This window comes from Hemiscyllium ocellatum, chromosome 47 (assembly GCF_020745735.1).
Source record: "Hemiscyllium ocellatum isolate sHemOce1 chromosome 47, sHemOce1.pat.X.cur, whole genome shotgun sequence".
NCBI lineage: Eukaryota > Metazoa > Chordata > Chondrichthyes > Orectolobiformes > Hemiscylliidae > Hemiscyllium > Hemiscyllium ocellatum.
The window spans coordinates 13,698,049-13,725,545 of NC_083447.1; the positions used below are offsets into that span (position 1 = coordinate 13,698,049).

Below are 27,497 nucleotides of genomic sequence, written 5' to 3' on the forward strand. Positions count from 1 at the left end.
TGCATTTTTTTCTTTTATTTTTGATGCATTTTATTAATTTTCTCTGAATCAGGGCAGTGAAAACGCACTCCCTTGAGCAATTCCTCTGACTCTCTCCAATTAAAGGGATTGGATGTGGGTCTCAGTATATTTGGTTTGTAGGTATATTTATAGAATATGTAGGACATTTGTACTTGAGGCACCCTTTCCCATCTCCTTCAGTACATAGATAACTGCATTATTGCTACTTCCTGATCTTGTCCAGAACTGAAAAAATGTTACTTTCAATATGCATTCTTAACTTGGACTATCTCTGCTTCTTCCCTTTTCTTCCATGACATCTGTTTCCATTTCTGGAGATAAGCCGTGCAGTTAAATCCATTCTGAATTTACTGACTTCCCACAGTTACCTTGACTGTCACACTTTGGGGCGGCACGGTGGCACAGTGGTTAGCACTGCTGCCTCACAGCGCCAGGGACCTGGGTTCAATTCCCGCCTCAGGCGACTGACTGTGTGGAGTTTGCACATTCTCCCCGTGTCTGCGTGGGTTTCCTCCGGGTGCTCCGGTTTCCTCCCACAGTCCAAAGATGTGCGGGTCAGGTGAATTGGCCATGCTAAATTGCCCGTAGTGTTAGGTAAGGGGTATATGTAGGGGTATGGGTGGGTTGCGCTTCGGCGGGTCGGTGTGGACTTGTTGGGCCGAAGGGCCTGTTTCCACACTGTAGGGAATCTAATCTACTCCATGTAATGTGAACATGCAGTTCATCTAGATGCACTGTTGCATCTATGTAAGGTCAGAGGGTGGGCTTAGTACTGCTGCCTTGCAGCACTAGAAACCAGGGTTCAATTCCACACTTGGGTGACTCTGCAAACTCCTTATAGATATACTCCGTGTTTGTGTGGGTTTCCTCTCACAGGCCAAAAATGTGTAGATTAGGGGGATTGGCCATGCTAAATTGTCCATAGCCAGCACATCTCTGAACACTAGGTGGATTAGTCATGGGAAATTACAGGGCCACAGTGCTTTGGTAGAGGGAGGATCTGTGTGGACCTGATGGGTGAATGGCCTGAAATTACACAAAGGATTCTGTTATGTTCTTCATAAAGGGTTCTTTGCTCCTCTCTGCTCCATCACTTAACACATCCTCCATTTCAATTCTTTCCTCCCCTCTCACCCCCACACCTCAGGCAATTGCCTCTTCTCATCTCACTGTCCGAGGCCCAAACACACCTTCCAGCTGAAACATATCAATCCAGTCTTCTGTCTTTCATGTTTACATGCGGACCTCTATAGTGGTGAGACCGAATGCAGACTTGGTGAATGTTTAGTAAAACAGTTCCCCTCATAGAATGATTCTGCACTTCTATGATGTGGAGGAGCCAATGTTGGGCTGGGGTGGACAAAGTTAAAAATCACAGGTTATATTCCAAATAAACCTGTTGGACTATAACTGATGTTGTGTGATTTTTAATTCTGTACTTCCAATCACGTGTCTTTTCAAACACCACCTTGCTCATTCTAACTTTGCTGCAGTGTTCCAAAGCAGCAGCCAGAGAAACAGAGCCTCATTTTCCACTTGCATTACAATGTTGAAGACTCCACAATGAGTTTAACGACTTGCATCCGTTTTGCTTAAATCACTTTTTTTTTCCCCCTTCGCTAACCCTATGTTGTAATTATCCATTTCCTGTCATTAACATCGTAATTTACTCTAGGATACACGTTCACTCCTCTCTACCTCGTATCTCTCGGATGGGTTGTGTGGTGCTATGCTGCGGTGACACTGCCGGGCCGCGGGCGGCGCAATGATCTATTTGCAATGACTCCGCCCGGCCATGGGCAGCGCTATTGTCTACTTGCGGTGACTATTGGGCCGCGGGCGGCGCAATGATCTACTTGCAGTGACTCCGCCTGGCTGTGGGTAGCGCTATTGTCTACTTGCGGTGACTATTGGGCCGCGGGCGGTGCAATGATCTACTTGCAGTGACTCCGCCCGGCCATGGGCAGCGCTATTGTCTACTTGCGGTGACTGGCGGGCCGCCGGCGGCGCTGTGGCGTACTTAGTGATCCTGCTGGGTCCACGGGCAAGCCGCGCTATTGTCTACTTGCGGTGACCGCCGGGCCGTGGGTGGTGCTGTGCTGGAGTAGCGGTGATACTGCCCGGCCGCGGGAGGCGCTGTAGGCGGGATTGTCTCCAGGTCGCTGTCGGGGCCGATGGCTGCTCTTCTGGTCGGTGGAGCACGGAGGAGCTGTGAGTGTGGCTTGTTGGGGGAGCGCGGGGAGGGGTTGTGTCCGGTTCGGGCGGGGGGGGAGGGTGGTCGGGCTCGGCTAAGTTTGTCCCGGGGTGGAGTGGACATAAGTTTTAGATGAGGCGCCGGGAAGCCTTCGGTACTGAATACTATCCGTGCAAGTGGGAAAATATCCCTGGATTTGGGGTTCAATCATAGAATCCCGACAGTGCGGAAAGAGGCCATTCGGCCCACCCAGCCAATACCGACCCTCTGAAGAGAATCCCACTCAGACCCACCCCTGCATTCCAATGGCCAATCCACTTAACCCACACATTCCCTGGATAATTTCTCATGACCAGTCCACCTAACTTGCTGATCTCTGGACTTACAATAGATTAGGTTAGGTTAGATCCTACTGTGTGGAAACAGGCCCTTCGACCCAACCAGTCCACACCGACCCTCCGAAGAGCAACCCACCCATACTCAGTTCCCCTGATTAATGCACCAAACACTATGGGCAATTTAGCATGGCCAGTTCACTTGACCTGCACATCTTTGGTCTGTGGGAGGAAACCCACCCAGACATGGGAAGAACAGGCAACCTCCACACAGTCACCCGAGGTTGGAATCGAACCCAGCACTCTGCCTGTCGATGGGGGAAAAACTATGAACTCCATGATCTGGGTTACTCCACCGTGGGAGGGGTGGCAGGAATTTAATTGCTGCCTGCAAGCATCCAGCAGTTGGTCAAAGTTGAAATTCTTGACTTCCTAGTAACAATAGAATCTCAATCTCCCTCAACATTCACTCCCTGGACAATAATGAGCAAGGCCCACCATCCACAAGTCACAAGCCAGGAGTGTGAGGGAATACTCCCCATTTGCCTGGACGGGTGCTGTTCCAACAATACTCAAGAAGCTCAACACCATCCAGGACAAAGCAGCCTGCTAGATTGGCACTACATCCACTCTATTCGCCACTGACACTCAGTGACAGAGGTCTGTATCATTTATGAAATGCACTGCTGCAAATCTTCTAGACACCTATGACTTGCAACTTCCAAATCCACATCCCTTACAAATTCCCTTCAAAGCCACAAACCTCCCAAACTTGGAAATGTATTTTTGTTTCTTCTGTGTCACTGGGTTGAAATCAGTGTCCCTAAACCACCCATGGACTACAGTGGTTCAAGAATATGTGACAATGCTATGGCTTAAAGATGTTATTTGTCCTGCTTTCTTTTAAGAGCGAGATTGAATGAGAGAACTCTATTCAAGTTAACACTACTTGAATAAACAACTTGAGTAGCCTTTGGGTTTTTTTTAACACCATGAATAGGTGTGGCCAGCTTTCTCAGATCATGATTTCTGGGTTTTGGTTTCTCAGTAGCATCAGAAGCTGTTAGGGTCTCAACAGAGTTGGAAGCTTCAGTGAATATCTCCTGGCTGCTACTCTCTTTGAACTTTCTCTTGACGTTTCTTTCCTCCTGGATTGGAGAACTGCATGTGAGATTCTGTGTCTGAATTTGCATTTTCACCAAGGCAAAGTTTCTGGGAAGTCAATTGTATTGGAACAGTTAATTAGTAATAGTTACCATATCTATTATTTGGTTAAGTTTTCCAATCGAGTTAAGTTTTTTTTTCCTTTTGTTTAAATAAATTGGTTTTGCTTAATGTTGAGTAGTTCGACCAATTGCATTGCATCTGGAACATGATACTTTACATCTACCTTTAAAATAAGAAAACTAAAAGATCTAAGGTACCTTAAAATATTTTGAGCAGGTTTGGTCTGATCCATAACACAGGCAACTCACACCACCTTCAGGGCATTTAGGGATGGGCAATAAATATTGGCGCAGCCAGCAATGCTGCAAATAAATAAATACTAGCTGGTGTTATGCTGTTATCACAGTCTTAATTGGAACTGGGCAAATGTGGTTGGATTTCCTGTCACAAATTTATTCCTTCACCATTGCATCTTTGCACCAGAGTGGAATTTGGGATTATGATGAAACCAGGAAACCTGTTCGGATCGAATACCCAGCTTCAGTTGCTCTGCATCAATGTTGTAAAAAAAGAACTTGCAGTTACAGTACATCTCATGATAATTAAATGTCTCAAAGACCTGAAAGAACCTGTGTTTTTCGTCTCATCTAAACTGTGTACACACTGACAGTGCAGCAGTCCCAACATACTGCATTGGAATGCCGGCTTTGATTTCTCTCAAGCCCTGACGTGGAATTTAAATTTGGTGACTTACTCAAAAAAAAGTCTTCCTCCTCCTCATTCCACCCTCCTTTCCCTATCCATGAGATTTTGCTCCTTGTCTGTGCCATTGCAACACTTATCAGAACAACAGCGTCCAAATGGCACAGAGTCCGTGCACTCTGAATGATGTAATCTTGGACAACAATCGATTAAATAAAGTGTGTTATCAGAGTGAAGCCACAAAACTGTACCTAAGTGATGTAGGAAAGAACAGAGGTTCTCTAATCTAATTCCACCGTTCTTATGTCGTCATTTTAAACCCTAACAACATCCAGAATACGAGGGAAAATTCTGATTCTGCAGGTTTGGAAATTAGGCTTGATTGAGGATGGCAAAAGTGAGCTTCTTAGGTGAATTGTCAGATATTCAATGGTTCTGGAAAGAGAAATCCTTCCCTCTATCTTGCTCCATCTATCTACCATATTCCCATGAGTTAAGAGTCACACTCTACCTCTGCTAATTGTCTCAGACCTCACTCTTTCTCTGACTTAGGACATCTTACTTATCACAGGATCTCTTCCAGCCTACACCACAATACTGCCTCAGCTGCCCAAGTCACCCCTGTCCACTCCATGACCCTTACCAGTCTGCCCCAGTACGACTCTTTGTTTGTTCCAGGATACCCCTGTCCGTTCATTGACCTTTCCCCGTCTGCCTTGATGCATTGCTGTCTGCTCAAGACCCTTCCCTGTCTATCCTGAGATACTGCAGTGTCCTCCAGGGTTCCTCCTTTTCTGCCGATTGTCCTATTCTCTGGTTTCCAGCTTCTCCAAGCCCTGATTGCAGTTTGAGACGACTACGCGAAGCTAAGTACAGAAACAAATGTGGGGACAAGTGTTTGCACTTTGGGGACGAAGTGCACAAGTTTCTGTTTGGGTCTTATTGCACTTCCATTGCAGGTCGAGGCCTGTTCCAAACGTTGCAAATTGGAATACGGACAATGTCTGCTGCTGTAGCCTCATACGATTTTGAGACTCTGCATGTCTCGCAACCAAGAGACAGTGTGCTGCATGTAGAATTGAACAGACCTAAGAAGAGGAATGCAATGAACCATACGCTTTGGAGGTGATTGCAAATTTTACCGAATAATGTTCAAGAATGAGTAACACTGATCTACTCTTGGTTAAAGGGGATGCTTGTTTCAATACTGTTAAAGAGCCCTCTCGTTTACCTTTGATTCATTGCAGATTAAAGAGACTTATTGGTATAACAAGGCCTACAGACAAGATGACCATAGGCTAAGTCTTTAGTCTATGTTGCTTGAGCATTGTTCCCAATGCTATGATCATTGTCACACCCCACCTAAAAGTGGTAGCTACAGAAATAATGGATGCATTGATTGAAATTTTCCAGAAATCCTTGGATTCTAGGGAAATACCAGGGGATCGGAAATCTGACAGTGACGCCCCCACTTGAAACGGGAGGGAGACAAAAAGTGGGTAACTGTACATAATTACAGGGTAAATGTCCATTGTTGGAAAAGTATTGGAATCAATTATCAAGAAAGTAATAGCAGAACATTTGGAAAATCATAATCTAATCAAGGAGAGTCCTGAAAGAGATAGAACATAGAACATAGAAGGATACAGCGCAGTACAGGCCCTTCGGCCCTCGATGTTGCGCCGACCGAATCCTACCTAACCTATACTAGCCCAATAACTTCCAAATGCCTATCCAATGCCCGCTTAAATGACCATAAAGAAGGAGAGTTCACCACTGATATGGGCAGGGCATTCCATGAACTCTCAACCCGCTGTGTGAAGAATCTACCCCTAACATCTGTCCTATACCTACCACCCCTTAATTTAAAGCTATGTCCCCTAGTAACACCTGACTCCATTAGCGGTAAAAGGTTCTTAGTATCTACCCTATCTAAACCCCTAATCATCTTATACACTTCTATCAGATCTCCCCTAAACCTTCTCTTCTCCAATGAGAACAGCCCCAAGTGCCTCAGCCTTTCCTCATAAGATTTTCCTACCATTCCAGGCAACATCCTGGTAAACCTCCTCTGCACTCGTTCTAAAGCTTCCACATCCTTCCTATAGTATGGCGACCAAAACTGCACACAATACTCCAGATGAGGCCTCACCAGAGTCTTATACAACTGCAACATGACCTCAGGACTCCGGAACTCAATATATTAAAGTCTTTCAAGGAAGTCTCAACCAGAGTGGATTGAGGGAAAACAGGGGATGTGTTCTATTTGGACCTCCAGAAGACATTTGACAAGGTTCCTCACAAAAGGTCAAGTCGTAGGATAAGAGCCTAGAGCGTTGGAGATAATATATTGGTGTGGATAGAGAGTTGGTTCATGGGCAGAAAGCAGCAGGAAGAAAGGGATTCTTTCTCAGGTTGGTGATCTGTGACCAATGGGATTCCACAAGGATCAGTGCTCGGATCTCAACTGTTTACAATGAATATTAATAACTTGGAAAAAGAAAATAAATATACTGTAGCCACATTTGCACCTGACTCTAAAATATGTGGAAGGACAGGTTGTGAGAGGGAGACAAACTGTTTACAGAGAGAGATTGATAGGTTAAGTACGTGGGCAAAAAGTTGGCAGATGGACTACTATGTGGAAAAAAAGGTGAAATTGTTCATTTTGGATGAGAAAACAAAAAAAAACAGTCTTATGTAAAAGGAGAACAACTGCAGAAAGCTGCAAAACAAAGCAACTTGGTGGTACCTGTGAATGAAACACAGAAGGCTAGCACGCTGGTACAGCAGGTAATAAGGAAGGTTAGTGCCATGTTGTTTCTTATTTCAAGGGAGGTGGTGTGCAGGAGTAGGGAGGTCTTACAGCAGCTGTACAGTGAGACTACATCTGGAGTACTGTGAGGAGTTGTGGTCCCCTTATTTAAGGAAAGACATCATCGGAGGCAGTTTAGCGAAGGTTAGCTACGATGATCCCCGGTTTGGAAGGATTATCTCCTGAGCAAAGACAAATCCTGGTTGGGACTCATTGAAATTCAGAAGAATGAGAAGTGATCTCATTGAAGCATTTGGATTCTGATGGGGTTGGCAGGGTAAATGCTGAGAGGATGTTTCCTCTCATGGGAGAATCAAGAATGAGAGGGCATAGTCTCAGAATGAAGGAGTGCCAATTTAAGGCTAAAAAGAGCAGGAATGTCTTCTGTCAGAAGGTTGTGATTCTTGGTAACTCCTTGTCAAAGAGAGCTGTGGGGGGCACAGTCCTTGTGTATATTTGAAGCTGAGACAGATTCTTGATCAGTCAGGAATTGAGGGTTTTGGGGAAAGGGCAGGAAAGTGACCGTGAAAATTGTTGGTTCAGCAATGATCCTGTTGAATGGTGGAGCAGGCTTAGGGGCTGAATGACCTCCTCCTGTTCCCATTTCTTACAGACTTATTGTGATCTATTGTTAGGAGTCCCCCTGCAGGAAGGGAGGGAATAATCACAGCATATGAACTGTTCATTAACACCTTTAAGCTGGTAAAATGTTCCTAGGCTACTAAAGGAAGTGTTATCAAGCTAAATTTGACAAGAGTCACAAAAGAAGATTTTTAGGATGGGTGAGAAAATGATTGTTGAAAGTAGATGTTAAGAAGCATCTCAAAGGAGGAAAGACAGGTGGTGAGGCAGAGAATTTAAAGAGAGAATTCCATAAGGTAGGGTCTCGGTAGCTGAATACCAGTGATGGAGTGATTGAAGTCAGGATGGGTAAATAGCCAGAGCTGGGCATACAGATCTTATGGTTTTGAAGTTGGAGGAGGTTACAGAGATAAGGAGGGATGTGGGGCTGGAGGAAGTTACAGAGGTAAGGAGGGATATGGGGGCTGGAGGAGGTTACAGAGATAAGGAACGATGTGGGGGCTGGAGGAAGTTACAGAGATAGAGAAGCTATAGAGATTTTAAATTAGCTGATGGGCTTCAAAATATGCTCTTATCATGATTATAACATACAGGTGGATTTATTACCTGTCCAATAATGTTAGCAGTTGATGCTCATAAATCCTGTTATTCCAATCACTCACGCTGACTCCAGACCCCATTGCTTTCTCCAGCGTAGTAAGTTGTTTACTGTCTAGCAAATGCGACTTAAATAACTTGAACCCTTAGCTGTTGGTGGCTTTCAGCCTTGTGTGTTACAACAATAATGACACTGTCTTGATCCAACAGAGAGATGGTGGAATGCTTTAACAAAATCACACATGACACTGACCACAGAGTAGTTGTTGTATCAGGAGCTGGAAAAATGTTTACTGCAGGTAAGTGTGACCTCAAAAAGCTTTAAAAGAATTAATTAGGTTGTGGTGTGTATAACAGAAAAAAGTTCATGTCACCAGGTGGCAGGGTGGCTCAGTGGTTAGCACTGCTGCTTCACAGTGCCAGGTTCGATTTCAGCTTCGGGCAACTGTCTGTGTGGAGTTTGCACATTCTCCCTGTGTCTGCGTGAGTTTCCTCCCACAGTGCAAAGATGTGCAGGTTAGGGTGGATTGGCCATGTTAAATTGCCCATAGTGTTCAGGGATGTATAAGTTAGGTGCATTAGTCAGGAGTAAATGTAGAGTAATAGGGAACAGGTTTGGGTGGGATTCTCTTCCGGAACTAGGCAAGAGTTCCTCTTCAGTGGCTCGGTGTGGACTTGTTAGGCCAAAGGCCCTGTTTCTCTACATTCTATATATCATCTAACTATTAGAATAGACCCCCTAATTTGATAGGGAAGGATGTTTGAGGATGAACAGTTACACAAGTTGCCGCTTTCTGGCCTATAATTTCTCAAAGGAGAAATTTTCCTGAAGAAGGGCTCATGCCCGAAACGTCGACTCTCCTGCTCCTTGGGTGCTGCCTGACCTGCTGCGCTTTTCCAGCAACACATTTTCAACTCTGATCTCCAGCATCTGCAGTCCTCACTTTCTCCTATAATTTCTCAAATCCTGTTTAACTTCAGCCTTGCTAATCAGGGATGCCAGATGTGATTGTAACAAGGAGATGATTAATTATTATACTGATGCTGAATCAAATCAGTAATTGTGCTGATGTTTGCAGGAATTGATCTGATTGACATGGCTGGACATCTATTGCAGCCTACAGGAGACGATACAGCAAGGAAAGCCTGGCACTTAAGGAACAACATCCTCCAATATCAGGAGAGCTTTAACGTGATAGAAAAGGTAGGAACTATGACTGTCAATGCACCAGGATCCTCCCTGGTTTACTCTGAGTTGATTTGCACTTTGCACCTGGCCTCCAAATTGCAGCTCGCAATCACAGTCACAAAATCCTAACCCTATCATTGCATGGCCTGTGCAAGGTAGCACGGGTTAACAGTAATAACGGGTTTCAAAAACAAATAAGTTTTCACCCCAAACTCTCTCTCTCAGACACCCATCCACACCTGTGCACGCTCTCATGCTCACAAACAGCACATATGCTTGTTTACATTGATACATTCATGCACACACTCAAACAAAGCAGTGGACACACCTACCTGTGGACACACTCACCTGCAGACTCCACATGTGGAGACATACAGAGTCAAGATCAGAGTGGTGCTGGAAAAGCACAGTGGGTCAGGCAGCATCCGAGGAGCAGGAGAGTCGACGCTTTGGGCAGATTCCTGATGAAGGGCTTTTGCCTGAAACGTCGATTTTCCTGCTCCTTAAATGCTGCCTGACTTGCTGTGCTTTTCCAGCGCCACTCTAATCTTGACTCTGATCTCCAGCATCTGCAGTCCTCACTTTTGCCTGTATGGAGACATACATGAACCGACTGCCTTCCCAAAGGGGAAGTATAAAATGAAATCCTTTATTCTAGTCCCTACACAGCCCTATGGTCCTCTGGAACAATGGTGACTTTACCTTACATACCTTTACCTAACCTTCAAAAAAATTCTCCAATGATTTAATTGGTGTTCGGTGTTTAATTATTACCTTGACGTGTGTGACATTTCACTGTGGCAAGTTGTGAAATTAAATGAAAAATCCATCTGGTTCTCCAGTGTCCTTCAGGAAAGGACACACCAACTTAGTTTGGACAACACATAATTCTAGCTCCAAGTCAGGTGGTTGTCTCCTAAAGCCCATCACAATACCCATACCCATGGACCACAATGTTGCATCGGCGGAATAAAGTACTTTTCATTCTCTTCGATTATTAAGTTATTTTGTTTTTCTAGTTTACCTCTCCAACCCGTGAATCTTTGTCAATCTGAGAGCCCAAGGTTTGACCTGCTGTCCAAGACACAGGAGAACTTTGGCTTGCACACCAGAACTCCAGATGGCAAATCTTTACAAGATACAAGGCACGGTGGCACAGTGGTTAGCACTGCTGCCTCACAGAGCCAGAGATCCGGGTTCAACTCCCGCCTCAGGCAACTGACTGTGTGGAGTTTGCACGTTCTCCCCGTGTCTGCGTGGGTTTCCTCCGGGTGCTCCGGTTTCCTCCCACAGTCCAAAGATGTGCAGGTCAGGTGAATTGGCCATGCTAAATTGCCCATAGTGTTAGATAAGGGTATGGGTGGGTTTCACTTCGGCGAGTCGGTGTGGACTTGTTGGGCCGAAGGGCCTGTTTCCACACTGTAAGTAATCTAATCTAATCAATATTCAAACGTGCATGACTCCAATGTCTGCTGAATGTCACTTTAATTTGTGCTCCATTTCAGTGTCCTAAGCCAGTGATTGCAGCTGTTCATAATGCGTGCATTGGAGGAGGTGAGTGCTTTGAGTTGTTTTAATAATCTGGAAATTTATAGTTCATTTTGTGAGGGATAGAATCCTCACCACATGAGGTACTGTCTCACTCTTGAGAGTCTCCATAGAGGTAACTTTTAGTTTTAGGAACCCAGTTTTAAATGTTGATCAAAGAAAAATCTGACAAAGAAACTGGGAAACAATCCTGAAATAAGTGTAATTCAGACAGACTGGGGTGATTCCAGTTCAAAAGGGATGTTCCATTATGTTGCTGGTAATTCACACCCAAGATTATATTGGCTACATTGGATCTAACTGCACAAGTCAGATTGCTTCATAGTGTTTTGATATTATTCATGTAGGTTTCCAGAATTAAAACAACTTGTAAACACTGCGTTTCATAGTAGAACCAGTAAGTCTAATAAGATGATTGTAATCGTCATTAGAAATATAAATTATTCATATGGGTCCCAAATCAAATGGTTGTTTTGAAGGCTAAAGATAACTAGTTGAGATCTCTATCTGGAACATCCATGCATGGCTGTAGGGTAGAGGGTCAGAGAGTAATCTTGTGTTTTGGGTTCACCGGTGTGCTGCTTTCACCAGCAGAGAGAGAGAATGCTATTAGGGCTCAGCTTGGAGGGCTGTCGGAGGGCAGTGGTATGTCCACTGACAGCTGGAAGGAGGAGTAGAGAAGCCATTAGGAGTCAAAGACACCATTTAGTTTGGAGTCACTAAGCAGGAATTGTGAGTGGGACTATGCTTAGGACGATAAGTCCAGATTCATGAGTACTTAAAAATGATCAGATCTGCTCGTGGAAGAAATCAGCAGTAGAATCCTTGCAGAGAGGAGGTCTGAGCATCAGTTTGAGGAGAATCAAAGTGAATTCCTGAAAGCTATGTCTCACTTTGGTTTGTGGGGAAGAGAAAGATTCTATAAAGTATGGGGAAACTCACGTCTTGAATTAAAAACCACATGAGTTATTACATTATCAGCTTTGAAGAATAAAGCTTTGCAAAAATTAGTAGGACTTTGTCCAATTCTTGTTTAGATTAGATTAGACTTACAGTGTGGAAACAGGCCCTTCGGCCCAACAAGTCCACACCGACCCGCCGAAGCGCAACCCACCCATACCCCTACATTTACCCCTTACCTAACACTACGGGCAATTTAGCATGGCCAATTCACCTGACCTGCACATCTTTGGACTGTGGGAGAAAACCGGAGCACCCGGAGGAAACCTACGCAAACACGGGGAGAACGTGCAAACTCCACACAGTCAGTCGCCTGAGTCGGGAATTGAACCCGGGTCTCAGGTGCTGTGAGGCAGCAGTGCTAACCACTATGCCACCGTGCCGCCCACACGGCACAGAAATGTTTGTTTAAAATATGAAACTTTGTGGTGTCACTCTTTCAGGAGATAACTGGGAGTTTGAGTTTTTTTTAAAAGAAAATGTTTATGGCTCCCTTGTGCTCATTGTTATACCAATATGTACAATAAAGAGTTTGTTCTAAACGGGAGTTGGTGGACATGTTGTATGCTTGGAAACTCCTCACCAGCAGCCCGAGAATATTATTGCAGTCTATCTGTGGCTCAAGTGTTTCGTTACCAAAATCACTGCTCAGTCTGCTGAGATTGTAAAAAAAGCGCCCAGGGAACCATTTGTTCCCGCCTCAGGCGACTGACTGTGTGGAGTTTGCACATTTTCCCCGTGTCTGCATGGGTTTCCTCCGGGTGCCCCAGTTTCCTCCCACAATCCAAAAACGTGTAGGTTAGTGAATAGGCCGTGCTAAATTGTCCGTAGTGTTAAGTGAAAGGGTAAATGGAGGAGAATGGGGTCTGGGTGGGTTGCACTTCGGCGGGTTGGTGTGGACTTGTTGGGCCGAAGGGCCTGTTTCCACCCTGTATCGTATCTAATCTAATCTAATCTATAGAAAACCAAGAGCGTTCTCCCATGGTGTTCTGGTTAAGTTAATCTTTCAATCAAAATTATGAAGATAGATTATCTTGTTATTGTGGCTTTGCTGTTCGCAGGAACTTGCTGCGAACAAATTGTCTGCTCTTTTTAGATGTTTTTAATCAACCGTTCAGAGTTGTTATGACATGTCTCCCTAAGGGCATTGTGGGTCTTGCTATAGCATGTGGACTGCAGTGGTTCAAGAAGGCAGCTGAACGACTCCTTCTCAAGGGTCAATTGGGGATGGCCAATAAATGCTAGCCAGCCAGCAATGCTCACATCCTACAAGTTAAACAAAAATAAAGCCTCAGGAATAGGTGGGATTTGAACACAGGATCTCTGGCCCAGAGGTAGGGACACTCACACTGCACCGCAAGAGCCCACTATTCTGCTACTTACATTACACTCCATTTTAAAAGTGCATTGGGGTGTGTTGAGACAATGAATGGCCCAACACAACAATGCAAGATTTTCAAGTGAACTTGGAGTTTTTGGTGCTTGCAACTTGCCAATTTGTCCTTTCAGACAATGTAGGATTGGAAGGTGCTGTTGAAAAAGCTGCTCATTTTTCTCAGCAAGATATACCAACCAGGTAACAGTTTAGACCCATTGAGTGTTTATTGACTTGTCTCTTTCCCTGGCCAGAGTCTTGTTTGCTGTAACGTGGCTCAGTGTTACAAAGGACAAAGCAGATAAGAGTAGGACAATTCACAGGTTCAATCCGTATTCACACCTAGAATACATTTTGATGTGAGATAATGGATCTACAGTAATCATTTAGCATGGTAATGTTCTTTTGAAACTATAAATGGAATATAAGGCAGACTATCATTTAGCTAATATCTTTCATAACCTCAATGTTCCAAACCTCTTCACAGATAACAAATACTTTCTTGAAGCCTAGTTACTGTTGCAAAGTAGGAAGTGTTGCACACAGCAAGACCCCATAGGAAGGGGTGACATAAATAGCCATACTATCCATTTTAGTGATGAGGGTTGAGTGATTAATATTTGGTTGTCGCTGAGCTGTAAGTTTGTTCTCGGACGTTTTGTCTGGTGAAGCGCTGGAGTTCTGTCCCGCCTGCTGTTGTGTCTTGGTTTGTTGTGATAGGTGATATCATTCCCAGTTCTGTTTCTGACAGGCTGGTAAATAGGGTCCAAATCTATATGTTTGTTAACAGAGTTCCAGTTTGAATTCCTGCACCTGTCTTTGTTTAACCAGTCCCAAGATAGATGTATTGCCCAGTTGAATTGGTGTCCCTCTTGCTTGATTAACATTCGCTGGGAATCTGGCAGTCTCCTCCCTGTTCCTTGAAGTATGATTATGTGATCTTTTACATACCCCTGAGAAGACAGATGTGGTTCAAAATAAAGGTTCATCCAATGGGCAGCATCTTCAACAGTATGCCACTTCCTCAGAACTGCACTAGGCAGTATCAACGTGGATTAGACACTTAAGTCTCTGGAATCACGCGGGGAAATGAGTAACACGCACATGCACGAGATGGCTTAGCGGATATTGTACTGGATTAAGAAGCCAGCAATTGCAAATCACAAATAACGGAATTGGAATTCATTGCACCTTCTATGTTATAGATTGACAGATGAACAATGTAAGCTGCAGATATGTTGCAACATACTTTATTAGTAATCTTCGGTGGGGGGCACCTGCTATCTCAGCCTAATATGACTCACATACGTGACACTCTACACTAAACACTCTTGGTGTATTCTAAACTGGTTAGTTGCCATCAGTTTCGCAGAGCAATAGATCCAAACATCCCCACAGAGTTTTTGGTTTTGGACATGTGCCAACATGGAGAACGGAGAAAGTTACTTGTTGCCATTAAAGAGTGGGTTTACATTGAGGAGGCTCATGAGGCTGTTTCCCAGCTTTCTTGCTCTGTCTTCTTTGGGAGCTGACACTGGAATGTTGCTGGTTGGTGAAAGGCCACATTATCTGAATATAAGAGTGTGTGAACTGGGTTGGAACAACCTAATGGTTGTTCTCAATCTCTGCTGTTTGCTATATGACCTGGATGTGAATTGAAGAATATAATCTCAACGGAGCTTATTGGCTCAATGACCTCTGTCTCAAATGCGATTAATTTATGTATAGCATTAGGTCAATGGTTTGAACTGTTTCCCTCTTTATTTCACTTAGTCGGTATCCTACAGGGATTAATAATAGATTTGTGCTTCCCAGTCTGTGGAGACCACTGGAGAAGTGAGAGTGTGATAAAACTAATTCATCAAAAAAAAGGGGGCGGGGAGAGAAGATGCTGTGCAACAATTCAGACCCAATCTTCCCTTTCTTAGAGAAAAGAACAAAGAGAATAACAAACAGCATAGACACTGTCCTGGCGTAATAGCTCCTTTCCAAATATTAACCTTATCATTCTGTCAAATCAGCAAAGCTTGAAACACATGCACACTATATTCCATAAACTAAGCTGAAGGCGCTCTTTCCTTTACAGGTATAGATTTGATTACAGCCTGTGACATACGGCTATGCTCGCGGGATGCTTGGTTCCAGGTGAAGGTGAGAGCTTCTGTTTAATAAGTTGCTTTGTCAGCTATCTTATATTAAAGACAGTTAGCAAAACACAACAAAACAATGTTTCAGCTTATTTCTCAACATTATCAATACCAGTGACTCAAGTCTAAGGAAATTACTCTCCCCTCCAACCTTAACTGACTTTGACTGTCACTTTGCCATGGCTTGTAGAGCCCTTTCCAAATCTGCCAGTATGAATTTTTCACAAATCTGAGAACTTAAACTCTGTCAATTCTAATAACCTGCACATTTCTAATTTGGAAGTTTTACAAACTGAACACTTCTGCTGAGATAACATGTCTCCTGAATTGCCCTGAATCTTTTCAGGAGAAAAGCTGAACTTGCTTCTCAACTCACCGCTGTTTTTCTGAACTGAATGAAATACAAACTTGCTCGTTTCTAGATTCTTCTGAATTGAAAACAAAGATAATGGCCTTTCTAGTTTACTTTAACAGTGATAAACACAACAGTATAAACAGTTTTCTGTTCACACCACAAAAGTCTGCAGTCATCTGCTTTCTGACAAAGTGCTGAATTTAATCACTGTCCCAGAAGGACACTCTGACATTTATTATTTGTTTTAAAAAGAATGCCCTCAGAGAAGTGACAAACACCAAAAATTATTTTAAGGTCCACATTATACGCTTTTCATCATGTGCTGTCTAAGCAACGTATTCCAGTAGCCATTAATCTCAGGATTTTCTCCATGTTTGTATTGTGTACATGAACTATTACAATGGGAGTAAGCTTGGGAACCTTGTTTGTCCAAGAGATATGATACTCAAGACTCACAGTACCACTGTGAAAGTATCACCTGGTTCATTATTATCCTTCCTTTCTGCACCTTTTGAGTTGCGGACCCAGCCTGGTGCAGGCAGAACCCACAAGCGAAGCCTGTGATCAGTTTTAGAACAAACTCTGGCAAAATTATTCCCCAACTCAACACTGTGTCATATATTGAGTAATTTCAAGATGGCATCTCCCTCCTCACATTCCCCCTTTCCTGAAAACTCCCTCCTTCCTTCGGAAATTGTCGATTTATTCATGAGATGCTGCCCCAAACTTACTGCCACCATCAGTAATCTATTCTAGGGATAACTGATGGTTTGGGTTGTTCTCCAGTCAGTTTCCACTTCAAATATTTATGAAAATCTACAGTGTCTGCAGTGGTTTGTTAAGTAGCACTCGCACTTCTGATTCAGAATGTTGTTGCTTCGACTCCCACTCTAGAAAATCATAACTGACAGCTCAGTGTGGAGGACTAAGGGGGTGCTACGCTATATGAGGTGCTGTCTTTAGTTGTTAAATTGAAGCTTCTTCTGCCCCTTCAGCTAATTAGAAAGTATCCCAGGTCACTGTTACGAGGCTGTGTGCCCTGGTCCTTATTTATTCCTGAACTACAGCCGGTGATTGGGTCAGTTACTTTATTGCTTTTTGTGGGATCCTACTCTCCGCACATTGTCTGTTATATTTCCTACAACTCAATGCTGATGACAGTATTTCTGAACTGTTTGGAACATCTTGAGGTGGTGAGAAGAAGCATGGTGAAAGTTTTTATTGTTGGCGAATATTTATGACTAAGTACTGCTTCACAATTTGCTGAGAGTAGTTTGATATTACATCTGTTGACAGTCTGCTGAATAAAATTGCACAAGTTTAAGCCTATCCTTTCTACATGTCTAGGAAGTGGACATTGGAATGGCAGCTGATGTAGGAACTTTGCAGCGACTGCCCAGAATTATAGGAAGTGCCAGGTAATTTTTAAAAAATATTCTTTCAAATGGTGTGGGCATTGTTGGAAAGGCCAGAGTTTGTTACCCATCACGTTATGCCCTTGAGAAGGTTGTGGAGAACCACTGCTTTGAACTGCTGCAATTAATATGGTGCAGGTGCACCCACAGTGCTGTTAAGAAGGAAATTGCAGGATTTAATGCCAATTACAATTTTATAAACAGCAAGACAGATGAGAGAAGCAGACTCTTGAGAGGTCTTGTCTCTGCCTCTGTTACAATGCACCTGCGTTCCTGCCTATTTCTTTGTCTCGATCTTGTCAAAAACTCTTCATCTTCCCTTGTTTTCTCTTGCTCCCCTAATCATCTTCTGCCTCCTTGCTCTATACGACTTATACTAAACTACTGCCCTTTTGACTGCTGATTAACAATTCTGCTTTGTGCAAGTTTAAAAAAATGTTTTTTTAAAAGAAAACCGATCCAGGTCCATTTGCAAGTGGGAATTGCACAGGAGTCACAGAACAGCAATAAGCTACCAGTGTAACAGGTCTGGTGAGTCTACTCCCACTAAATTCCTTTTTTCCTTGAGTCTGTATTTGCCTTCCACTTACATAAGTCTAAAGCATTCACCTCAACTTCTGTGATGCAATGTTCCACTGTCACTCTCTGAATGGAAGAAATTTCTCCTGACTTTCCTATTTGATAATGACAATCTTAGACTGATGACATTGTCTTAGTCTATGCTACCCCCCTGAGTAACAACTATGGGTTCATGTCCTACTCTGAAATTCTAGGTTGACAACTGAGGGAGTGCCGCACTGTTGGAGACACCATCTGCCCTTTCGGTTGGATGTGCGATATCCATTTTGAAGAAGAGGAAGGATTCTGGCCAGTGACCCAGCTAATATTTACCCCTCAGTCAATACCAATAAGAAAACAATTGACCTTATTGTTATAAACTTGCTGAGTTAGAGCTTGCCATGTACAAATTGAATTCTTTCACTCTTACTGCAGTGATTATTGTGAGATCTTTGCAGGACAGATGAAAACAACTTGTAGCACCTGAAAGGCAACATCAAGCTAAAATCAGTTTACTTTGGTAGATATGTACAAATTGCCACAAAAGTATACAACTATACTCCTCCTTCCTTGCTGAATATGTTGCATAACATTCAGAATTCCATACAGTTTACATGTATCTCATGTTTTCTATTTATTTACAAATTTAACTTGACCACTGGTTTGCCATTCCTAAAATGGTCTTGACTCAAACTTCCAGTAAAAAGAGTTTGACTCATCTTGGCCTGTGACCGGTCTTTCCTCAAGGGTAGCAGAGTCCAAAGCTAGAGGGCATAGGTTTAAGGGAAAGATTTAAAAGGGACCTAAGGGTTTTTCACACAGAGGGTGGTGCGTGTATGGAATGAGCTGCCAGAGGAAGTGGTGGAGGCTGGTACAATTACAACATTTAAAAGGCATCTGGATGGATATATGAATAGGAAGGTTTCAGAGGGATATGAGCTCAAATATGTGTTGCTGGAAAAGCACAACAGGTCAGGCAGCATAAAAAGAGCAGGAAAATCGACATTTCGGACATAAGCCCTTCTTCAGAAAGAAGGGCTTATGCCCAAAACGTCGATTCTCCTGCTCCTTTGATGCTGCCTGACCTCCTGCGCTTTTCCAGCAACACATTTTTAAGCTCTGATCTCCAGCATCTGCAGTCTTCACTTTCTCCTTCAGAGGGATGCGAGCCAAGTGCTGGCAAATGGGACTAGGATATCTGGTCAGCATGGCCAAATTGGACCAAAGGGTCTGTTTCCATGCTGTACAGCTCTCTGACTGAAGAGAAGACAGGCTAAGCAAAGACATGCCAGAGAATTCCTAGAGGCCTGGTACTCCAACCACAACGCCATCAACAAACACATAGATCTGGATGCCATCTATCAACCCCTCAGAAAATGAACAGGAAATGACATCACCACAAACCCCAGGAACCCCATCCAGGACAAACCTATAAATAGAAAGCAGGAGACAACAGCTTCGCTTCTCTTGGAGGTCGCCACTGATGATGTTACCTAGCCAGGTAATGAAACGTCTGGATATCAAACCTACAGCTCAGCGAGCAAATCTACACCCTAAACCTCAACCTGAGCTACAAACCTTGCAGAGAAGTTTTCTCCAATAAGAACTGATTTTGCCTTTGATCTGCAATTGAATTTTCCCCTTCATCAGCCACATGAGACTGACTCTGACTTGGATCTGAACTGATTTCAGGAATGATTTGTATTGGAGCAGCAATCAGTATGCTACCCATATCCCAACTGTCTGATTTACCAGACACATTTGATTCTTCCCAATACTCTCTTTGCTTCATGAATTTTTGAAGGTAAAACATGATCTACGTGTCCAAATCTAACCTTTCCACAACAAAACTTCATGATCCAGATGTGAGGGCCATATACTTTTACACGTTTCCATGGTAGTCACTTTAACCCACTTGTGAAGAAATTCTTAACCTTCTGGTTCAACATTAAACTTCTTTTCCTCATTCTACACCTGTTATGACCTTTGTTCCATCTGGAAGGTTTTTTCTTCTGACTGCTAAATGTGGTTTTAGCAATGAAATCCTCATTCTCAGAAACAGTTCAGCTGGTATTCTCCCAGTCGCGAGAGGTATGTTCGGAAAAATAAACAAAATTACACCCCTTTGTGATTCAGTGATACCTGAAATTTCATCTAATTTGTATCCAGCATTTTTTAAAACAAGAGCACGCTTGATATTTTGTACTTATGCATTTACTGTTTCATTCGAAGCAAGGATGATTCAGTGAAACTCTAGATGTTTAATCTTGTTCATTCTCATGAAATTTGAAAACTCTCTGGTGCAAAACTGAGGTCATTTATCAGACACACTTTCTTCTGGAAATCCATAAGCAACAATCAAACAATACAAAACATCCAGGTTTTTCTTCTAACTGTTACATCAGACACCCTTCAACTGACTTGGAATGACTATATATCACAATGTATAACTACTGCCCTTTAAATTCTGATAGAACACCCTATACAGCCTTGGTCACATGTTTGCTGGTTAATTTCATGGTTGCAAAGGTACCATTGGTAGTTTTCCTACAGCTTGATGTACACTATGCTGATTAATTGTTTGTTCTATGTCATCATCGAACTCTGACCTCTAAAGATAACTTCTCACCAGACTGTTAGTCAAACTCAATTCTAAATGTTGATCGTGAGGGTTGAACATTACATCACTTTTTTTCTCTGGCTCTCTACAAAACACAAAGGACAACTCATTCTCATGGGTAAAGTAAAAAGACCCGTTTTCTAAATCTGTGTTGGCAACACGTTTTTGATATGGTCATACAGCCTTCACAATATGGCATCCATAAAAGTTATCAATGTTATCTGCTGTGATTGGCAACTCATCTACACGTAAAAGGAAGGGTCACTTGACCTGAAACATTAACTCTGATTTCTCTTCACAGATGCTGCCAGACCTGATGAGCTTTTCCAGCAATTTCTGTTTTTGTTTCTGATTTCCAGCATCCACAGTTTTTTTGGTTTTTATTTAAATATATCCCCCATTATATGTCAGATGAGGATGGTAATCTAGGAATTGCGTTACTATTACAATGGTTAGAAGATCATCTGTACTTTAACATTGTACTTTTAAGAAGATAAAACTAAAGCTAATCGTTATATTTGGGCTGCAGTTAAAGTGAGTGCTGGAGCCTTCAGACTCAAAATAGTCATCAGGAGCTTACGATCACTTTCAATTGTGAAACCGCGACGATACAATTATTTATGAAATAAAAGCAGAAAGTGCTGGAGAAACTCTGCAAACTTAGAAAATGAGTCATAACATTAACACTATTTCTGTTTCCACAGATGCTGTCAGAGTTTCTGCAGTGCATTCTGTTTTTGTTTAGCTTTCCAGCATACACAATAGTTTCCCAACAAAAGAATACCCCTCAATTCATCATCTAGCTTGTTAGAAGCTTACCCAACCCCAACGTTTTCAGCGAGAGACATCCACAATTTCCACTTTGTCGCCAAATGCAGTATATTTGCAGGACAGCCTGAAACAATGTGCAAATACTGGACCTGATTTATTCTGGTACATACATGCAAGGGGCACAAGAGGGTGCTGTTAGTAAAGTTTGCTGTAAAGTACTTTATCAAGAGTGTGGCGCTGGATAAAGCACAGCAGGTCAGGCAGCGTCCGAGGAGCTGCAGAATCAGTTGTTTCGGGCATAAGCCCTTCATCAACACTTTGGAATGTTCTGAGATTGTGAAAGGCCTTTCTTTAAGACCTCTTGTTTTAATGCACCTCCCACCCTCATGACCTCATCCCCAAAGGATTGTATGTTCTCCAAATTTATTTTCTCAAAACAATATGCTGCTAAACTGAAGTGGGATCCAGGCTAATTGGTCAATGTCACTGGCACAAATTATCCTGTTGAGTGGCAGTTTGTTTCAGTCCGAGGCAAATTCTCTTTTCCATCAGAGTCAAACCAAGTGCCTAGCAGGAGAGAGGAAAAGACTAACTCCATCCTTTCTGCCAATGTTGGGAAAGCTTTGTAGTCCAGATCTGGTGGTTAACAGGTACGAAGTGGAACAAGACCTGTTGAACCTGCTTAATCAATACATAACTGAGGCTTGGGCCAGAGTTATACTCAAGAGGCTGTCCATTGATTTAGGGGAAGCTGGAATATTCAGCATTAGATATAGCTGCCTTTAACCAGTAGATATATTAAGGTTGAGGGGGGAGTGAAATGAAAGTTGAGTTAAACTATGATTTATGATGTTCTATTTTTCCTATTGTCTTTTCTAGTCTAATGAGCGAACTGGTTTATACAGCAAGGCAGTTGATGGCAGACGAAGCACTGAGCTGTGGTCTGGTGAGGTAATCTATTTGGTTCTAAGTTACATTCAACCTTGTGTCAACCAAGTCACACTGTTTGTGATCTGTCGTTGCAAAGTTGCTAGCTTCATCTCACTATGACCCTGTTGATCAGTCCGCTCCTGGATGTTATTCACGTTCGTATCTCTGACATATCCAGGAGCATCCTCATTAGGTGCCGGAGCTCTGTTAACTGCTTCTTGTAGATGAGAAACTGAACTAGGTCACCCAGAGCCTGAACAGGGTAAGATACCTGACGCCAGTCCTGATTCATTGGTGGCACACAGACAATAGTAGATTGTAGTTGTTTACTACTCGAAAGACTTGAACAGAATTTCTAGCGGAGCTCTGAACATTACCTCAAGTGGATGCAAAAGATCTCACTGCACTATTTTGAAGAAGGCCAGGCAAGATAATCCAGGCAAGTTTATCCCTTAAAATAACATGAAAAAAAACAGATCAGCTGGTAATCACATCTGGGGTCCCTGTCTTGTGTAAATTGCCACATTTCCTACATTATAATATTGGCTACACTTTTGAATACCTTCGGGGAATTGTAACGTCTTGAAAGTCTGCACAAATGCAAGTTATATCTATCTGTTCGATTCTAAAACATATTCCAGAATAAATGTGCATCAATTGTCTGGCTCCATAAGACTGAAGCCAAAATGAAGAGGGTGATGTATGCGTGTAACACAACAGGAGGCCATTATAAGGACTGATAGTATGATGTCTCCATCGTTAGCAATAAGGTTGGTGCAGTGAGTGCCATTACACACTAGTCTGAGAGTGTATACACTTGATTAATTTATTTTCATATTGGGCTTGATGTTGAATATTGATCTGAATGTTCTAAATTCACCATTGGGTCAGAGGGCACTTGCACAGGCTGTTATGACACAGAACACGATGCAGTAAATCTTGGTTCTTGATCTGGGTTATTGCATCTCAGCTGAGACAGCAGTTGAGTTGGCACTGTGTGTTGATTTTAGTGGATTTGTGCTTTGCTGTATTGCCACATGTGTTCAGATAGCCCGTCAAACCTCATGAGAAGAATGACAACTTGAATAGAGTTCTAGAGGTCTTTCAGGAAATTGATATAGTTCTTAGAGTAAAGGGATCAAAAGGTGTGGGAGAATGCAGGAACACAGTACTGAGTTGGATGATCAGACACTTTAATATTGAGTAGTAGAGAAGGTATGAATGGCCAAATGGCCTACTCATGTTGTTATTTTCTACGCTTCTCCTTTCAGAACCTATCACATTTGGGATGGTGATGACAATTGTATACATTGAGATATGAGATGAAATTTGCATTGTGTTATCTTGTCTCAATTAGATTGGCAGAGGACCAAGTAACTAATATTACCACATGCAATTATAAACATGGATCTAGTGAGGCCAGGAACCAAGAGATAATTACCATTATCTGTTGGCTGCCTTTTGGCAAGGTACCTGTAACAATTCCAAATCTTGCTGATGTTAGATTTGGCTTTGCTTGCGCCTCCTCCCCCACTGCCAAAGCACACTGACCCATGAAGTATGTACACTGAAAAATTGGCATGTTGAACTTTGCCAACATTAAAAAGACTAAAGTCACAAGCTTGTTTTCTTTCATCTTGTCTGAAGCCGAGTCTTTGAAGACAAAGAAGCCATGTTGGAAGGTGCCTTCGAGATGGCATCTGAGATAGCCAGTAAGAGCCCATTGGCAGTACAAGGAACCAAGCTGAATCTGATTTATTCAAGAGACCACCCTGTTAAGGACGGTTTGAACTATATTGTGAGTATGAGACAAATGATTGAGGTTGGCATAAAGGGCAGCATTGCAACAGGAACAACCTGATCTTTTGTCCCCTCTTGACTGGTGGATGTATGTAGACATTTAAAGATTACAATGGAATATCCACGCGAGAGGTATTTCAGAATATACCACAAACACCTTGAAATAAACACCACTTGATTGGACTCAAGTAATTAATATTGCCACATGGATCTTCAAAGAAGAGCCTGTGCTTAACCACTTATTCTCTTTCTGCAGAGACACTTTGAGTCTCCCATGAGAATATTCACAATATTGGAAGTGTGTGTGGAAATACAAGGTCACGCAGTATCATAGCCTTTGTTTGTTCACATTCACTATGTTTTGAAAGCTTTTTCATTTCAGAGAGGCAATAGGAACTGGGAGAGACAATTTCCCCCAAGTATTGTTTTCCCTTTGTCCATCCATATCTTTTAAAGTAAGTATCTGTTGGATGAACAATATTATCCTCTTCTTGGTGGATTGGCACTATTTCAAAGTGGGCAAGACATGTGTATTTTTTGTTTATTTTTTCTCATTATCCATGCATCCGTTTGGCATTGCTTACCAGGATTGAGATATTGTGAACCATTTGATAAAGTACCTTTTATGTTTGAGGTGACAGTACCTCAGCTAAATAAATTCCTGCACAGTTCAGTGGCGATTATCCATCGTTTATACTCTCTCATGATTTCCTTTCATTAACAATGAACAGGATACACTAAGGCTATCTCCTTGTTTTTCCCCAGGCCACATGGAACATGTCAATGTTACAAACAGATGACCTTATAAAGTCAGCCCAGGCTGCAATGGAGAAAAAGTCCCCCAAAGATGTGTCTTACTCCAAATTGTGATGGAAAAAGTTTCAATATACCTGTTCTCAATTTGCGCTAATAATTCCTCTAATTCTAATGATTTTGAAAGCAAATAAACTCATATAACATTGCCTACAAAAATGTTATTTACAATGCAGATGTTATCAAATCATTTTTACATCCTGTGATTTTTATTTGCCATCATTTTCAGCTTTTAATTTGTAAATCCACCAGTGTAATCATGTAATCACAATAATCATTATGGGGAGATGGAGGCATAGTGGTAATGTCACTGACTAGAAATCCAGGGAACATGGATTCAAGTCTTACCACGGCAGCAGGAATGGAATTTAAATTCAATCAATAATTTTGGAATTAAAAAGCTGTGATCACCGTTACTGAGATTAAACTTGTAATTGATTATTGTAAAAATCCATCTGTTTGCGATGTCATTTAGGGAAGGAAATATGCATTCTACCGGGAATGGGCCTACTCCAACCCGAGACACTCAGGGATTATAGTTGATTCTTAACTGTCCTCTGAAATGGCTTAGCACATTCTTTCATTTGGGCAACAAATGTTAGCCTAGTCTACAACACCCACACCCTAAGTAAGAAAATGGAGAAAAATAGTGAATGTGAAAGTCATTACTTTTTTTAAATAATGTTTTTATTGAAAGAAAAAGATGTTTTATAAAATTACAAAATTCCAACAATAATAAGCCTACAAAAAAAAACACTACTCTGTATAAAACAAGAAACAACACAAACAAAACTCAACTATTCTCATGTGCAAGATGAACAAATCAGTAAAGGCAAATAATAAATACATTAATAAATAAAACTTCTCAGCAAAACAAAGCATTAGCTCCCGAACTCCGAGAGCATTGAGTATTGCACATGAATTTATTCAAAGTGCTTCTTTTGAGGGTTTCAAAAGTTCACTAAATCAAATCGTCATGGCTACACAAAAGCCCTAGTTAAGATGGCAGATAAATCTACATCTAGATCATCAAAAACTGCCACCATATCTTAGAAATATTTTCAGTTTCTCTGCATACCGTATTCCTAAAAATGTCCAAAGGAATATGTTCCATGATTAGCTTACTCCAACCTGACAGACTTGGGGGGGTGGGGGTGGGGGGTGGGGGTGGGGGGGGGCGGTTCAGAGACCCCACACATCAAAATATTTTTTTCTCGCTCAAAAAGTGAGAAACTTAAAAATTCTTTTCACATGAGCATCTAAAGAAGATAAATTGGGTAGGCCCAGGAGAAGAGAGATCGGCTTGCTCTTAACTTCAATCCCCAAGATCCTCTCTATTACTCCTGCCACAGCACTCCAATATGTATGGAGTCTGTGGCAAAACCACAGACAATGAGTGAGACTATCGATACATATTTTACACATAGTTGCCATTTGCCAGTGCTGAGAGCCTATAACATTGCCCTTAACCTCAATCTCTAAATATACTGCAGGGTGATCAGAAATATTAATATTTCCAATTGTGTAAGATCTTACCGAATCCAAGGATAATGCAGAGGTTAGTAAAAGATCAATCCTCGTATGACACTTGTATGGATTAGAAAATAACGTTAAGTCTGTACCCATGGGGTGGCGATGCATCCAGACATCCACCAATCCCAATTCCGCACATAAATCCACTAGTTGCTTAGATGGTAAAGAAAGTGTTGAGGGGCCTCCAGGCATTCTATCCATTGCAGGATCCATAAGGCAATTAAAGTCTCCCCCTATAATAATCTGCCATAGTGTAAGTGCGATCAATTTGGAGAGTCGTCTATCTAAAGTTTAACGGGATGCACTGGGGGACAATAAACATTCAAAATACCATACTCTTCTCCATGTATTGAGGCTTTAAGAATGACGAACTGCCCATAAGCCTCTTTAATCTGATCTAGCAACTTAAATGGATAATTGCAAGTATGGCCATTCCCCCACTCCTAGTGTTGAAGGAGGAGAAATACACCCGATCAAACCCGCCCTGCTACAATTTCCTTATCATCAAGGTGAGTCTCCTGCAAAAGGGCAATGTCTATGCTCTCCTTTCTAAGACTAGAAGCACCTTTTTCCTCTTAACTGGTGAATGGATCCCCTCTAATGTTCCAGGTACACCATTTGAGGACACAACTAGCCATGACTCTCTGTAACAACATTTGAACTCCAAAAAGAAAGAATTCGACTTACCAGTTGCTGAGCATAAACCAAAAAAGACTTATGAAGTCTAAAAAATACATAAACTACAACTACTAAGACTAACATACTCGTAACTACGTATACAAAAAAACCAACAAACTAAACTAAATATAAGGCGCAGTGAGGGGTTCTACCCCCTGCCCACAGGGGGCACTTACATATCTCCAAAACAGCCTCATAACTCCTTCTAGCTTGAGCTGCATTCCAGACCCGAGCCAAGAAAGGAAAAAAAAGTAATATTAGCAAGGAAATTAAAAGTAGGCACTCTACCCATCCCCAAAAATGCATGAACACCCACTAATATCAGAAAAACCTCAGCAACACTTTAAGAAAAAGAAAAAAAAGACACTATTGTCCACATCCTTGAAGTCATC

The 27,497-nt window shown here is 42.3% G+C and overlaps 1 protein-coding gene across 1 annotated transcript; it reads left to right on the forward strand.

Moving 5' to 3' along the window:
• The first annotated feature begins 2,084 nt into the window (after window positions 1-2,084).
• ech1 (enoyl CoA hydratase 1, peroxisomal) lies at window positions 2,085-25,344 on the forward strand. The gene is made up of 10 exons (XM_060856124.1): window positions 2,085-2,232; window positions 5,379-5,544; window positions 8,624-8,712; window positions 9,493-9,617; window positions 11,108-11,156; window positions 15,572-15,636; window positions 17,335-17,405; window positions 22,231-22,302; window positions 23,929-24,079; window positions 24,847-25,344. The coding sequence occupies exons 1-10, from the start codon at window positions 2,196-2,198 to the stop codon at window positions 24,949-24,951; spliced, it is 930 nt and encodes a 309-aa protein (XP_060712107.1). The 5' UTR covers window positions 2,085-2,195; the 3' UTR covers window positions 24,952-25,344.
• Window positions 25,345-27,497: the final 2,153 nt, after the last annotated feature.